The following is a 3,224-nucleotide window of genomic DNA, read 5'->3' on the forward strand; positions in this document are numbered from 1 at the left end:
GTGTGTCTCTGTCTCTGTGTGTGTCTCTGTCTCTGTGTGTGTCTCTGGCAGTTTGTTGTGAACTTGCTTATTGTTATTTGTTTCCTCAGCATTTGGGAATGCGAAAACGATCCGGAATGATAATTCCAGCCGTTTTGGGAAATATATCGACATCCACTTTAACAGGAGGGGTGCCATTGAAGGAGCCAAGATTGAACAATATCTGTTGGAGAAATCTCGGGTCTGTAGACAGGTAATTACACACGGGCAGGAGGGGAAGGATTGGTGGGTGGGGGGATCTCCTTATTACAGGAAGCACCACTTTGTTTCCTTTTGCAGAAGGAGGAATTGGTGGTTTTAATACTGATCATGTATAAGGATGGAAGGCTTTGCCTTATAAAGCACTCCCTCTGTTTGTGTGTTATGAGTGAAAATAATTATAAGGATACAATGACTCACTCAAATGTTTTGGGGCTCAATAAGTTAATGTTGTTTGTAAGCATGATTATAGATTAAATAAGGTGGCATGGTGGTTCAGTAGTTCACACTGCTCCCTCGCAGCGCCAGGGACCTGGGTTCAATTCTATCCTCGTGCAACTATCTGTGTGGAGTTTGCACATTCTCTCCGTGTCTATGTGGGTTTCCTCCAGGTGCTCTGGTTTCCTCCCACAGTCCAAAGATGTGCAGGCTAGATGGGTTGGCCATAGGAAATGTAGGGATACAGGGATAGGGTAGGGGAGGGGGTTGAGTCTGGGTTGGATCCTCTTCAGAGGGCCGGTGTGGACTCGATGGGTTGAAGGCCTGCTTCCACACTGTAGGGATTGTATGATATAAAATAACTTGGGGGAAATTAAAGCAGTTAAATAAAATAATTGCGTGTTAATAAATGACTAAAATAAGAATTCAAATTGAAAAGAGAAATGCATTTACCAGCTAATGACAACTTTACCAAGATTTAGCACCAGCGTATGAAATGCCATTACTGTACTCCAGCCAAAGCCTTGGCCAATATACAGCTGTTTGGACAGACACCCCAAGTGGTTGCTGCTGTGATTTTGATTGTGTGCACACTGCACTTGCTAGTCAGGTCAGGCTGTCTCCTTTTTTTTTTAAAGATCTTTAATATCCCCGTTTATAGTGTGGATCCTTTCCCAACATCGCCTCTCACCTCCAATCCCCTGCTCTCCCCACCCTACGCTGTACCCTATTTCAGGTGCTGACTGTTAGTTTACAAAATCGACAAGCTGCACAGTCCTACAAAGCAGCTTTTGAAAAAGATCATGTCCAACTTGTGTTCTACAGCTTTTTGTTTAAAGCAGCAATGATTTGGATCCACACCAAATGGTTCTCGTTCTTTCTCTCCAGTCAGCACACCTTTTTTTGTTTTACAGCCCACTGTCTGGAGAAAGATATCTTGTATTTGCTGCATCTCTGCACTTCACTTTCTGTCAGTTGAAGGCCTGGTCTACTGAAACGAAAGTATCAGATTATCTCGCTGGCCCAAGCTTCTCTTGATTAGCATTTGGTTTTTGTCTCTCCTCTTGGTGAGTTCTATTTTGAGGAAAAACCACAGCAGTGATGCTTTCTCAATCCAGGGATTCCATTGGAAGACATGGGCAACATTCACAGTATCTCAGAATTATTGTGGCTCAGAGGAGGCCATTCAGCCCATCAGCTTTAATATCTAGTCTGGCTGTATTACCAACCTTTTTCTACCTCTTCCCCATATCGCTGCATGTCATTACTATCCAAAAAAAAATCCAGTTTCCTCTGAAATGCCTCAGTTGTGCCTCTACCACATTTCCAGGCAATGTTTCTATCCTGTAACTACTCACCGTGTGGAAAAAGATTTGTTTTCTCGCATCACCCTTGCTTTGTTTACACATCACTTGAAATCCATGCCACTTTTTTGTTCTTGTTTTTACAAGCAGGGACATCTTCCTATCTACTCTGCCCAGCCCGCTGACGATTTTGGAAATTTTATTCAAATCTCCCCTCAACTGTCTGTCCAAGGAGAGTGGCCCCAAATTTCTTCATTCTATCCTCATCACTGAAGTTTCTCATTCCTGGAGCTATTCTTGTAAATCGTTTCTTCTTTTCTCTCCCTCCCTCCTCCCCTCCTCCCCTCCTCCCCTCCTCCCTCTCCCATACATTCACATCTTTCCTATAATGTGGCCCACATCTGTGCACTGTTGAACGTGTCTTGTACAAATTCAACATCACCTTACTCTTGTGTTCTATGCCCCTATTAATAAAGCCAAGAACAATGTCTGCTTTATTTTACTGCTCTCTCCACCTGTCTTGCCACCTTCAATAAATTGTACACATTATACACCCAGCTCCCTCTGCTCCTGCACTCCCTTTAGAATTGTACCCCCTACTTTATTGCTTTTCAGTGTATCTACCTACTCTGAATTTGTTGTACAAAGGTTTTCTTGAACCTTTTCCTTAGGTGAGTATGGTCCTAGTTATGACCAGTATCATGTCCATGTGAGGAAATTCTGGAATTGGTGGTAGTGACATGCATAAGTTACAAGAGCTGGCACTCTATAGAGAAGTGTAGACCCAAGGTGATTTTCTTTTTGTTTTGTTTTTTTTTTTGAAAGCAACACAATGAAGAAATAATGATATTTGTTGAGATGGATTGTTCCTATTAAATAGGTAGCTTAGAAAAAGAAAATCACCATCTGTTGCTTCAATGCAAAAGACTTCATGATATTTATTGTGGACTGGGATCAATAGCCGTGTCCATTAGGATTGCTACACAGACTTGCAAAAGTTCCAAAACTACTGCTCTCAGCAAGGAGAAGGGGGATAGGGCTGAGTTCATATTTGATTAACAGCTTCAAAAGGCTGTTGAAGGACCCACTGTCTGGCTACTGAATAGAGGTTTGTTTGTTTGTTTGTTTGTACAACTGACAATTAGAGGGCACTTAAAATATTTGTTTCATGAATAAGTTTCTTTAATATTTAACATGTATGAGGTAGCATTCCTTTGGGTTGTTTGCAATGTATTCTCTTTTTTCATCCCCAAACTGTTCTTAGGCTGTTCCTATTGAGTATGCATTCTATTGAAGGGGTATGGAGAAGCACTGGGGAGGGGGCTGAATGGCCTAACAGCATTGAATAAAACTGGCTGAAACCTTGGAAAACTGAAGCGAGCAGGTGGGAGTGGTTTAGTTTTGGGATCAGGGTTGGCATGGACTAGTTGGACTGGGGTCTGTTTTCATGTCGTTTTTGACTCT

At 42.2% G+C, this 3,224-nt stretch overlaps 1 protein-coding gene across 3 annotated transcripts in view; it reads left to right on the forward strand.

The window, feature by feature from the left end:
• myo7aa (myosin VIIAa) overlaps positions 1 to 3,224 on the forward strand; it is a 232,413-nt gene that overhangs the window by 79,885 nt on the left and 149,304 nt on the right. For all 3 annotated transcript variants that reach the window (XM_048598018.1, XM_048598019.1, XM_048598020.1), the window contains one exon: positions 90 to 232. In XM_048598018.1, the coding sequence (XP_048453975.1) occupies positions 90 to 232 (143 nt within the window). The remainder of the gene's footprint in view (positions 1 to 89; positions 233 to 3,224) is intronic.

Source organism: Rhincodon typus, chromosome 6, assembly GCF_021869965.1.
Source record: "Rhincodon typus isolate 14 chromosome 6, sRhiTyp1.1, whole genome shotgun sequence".
Classification (NCBI taxonomy): Eukaryota; Metazoa; Chordata; class Chondrichthyes; order Orectolobiformes; family Rhincodontidae; genus Rhincodon; species Rhincodon typus.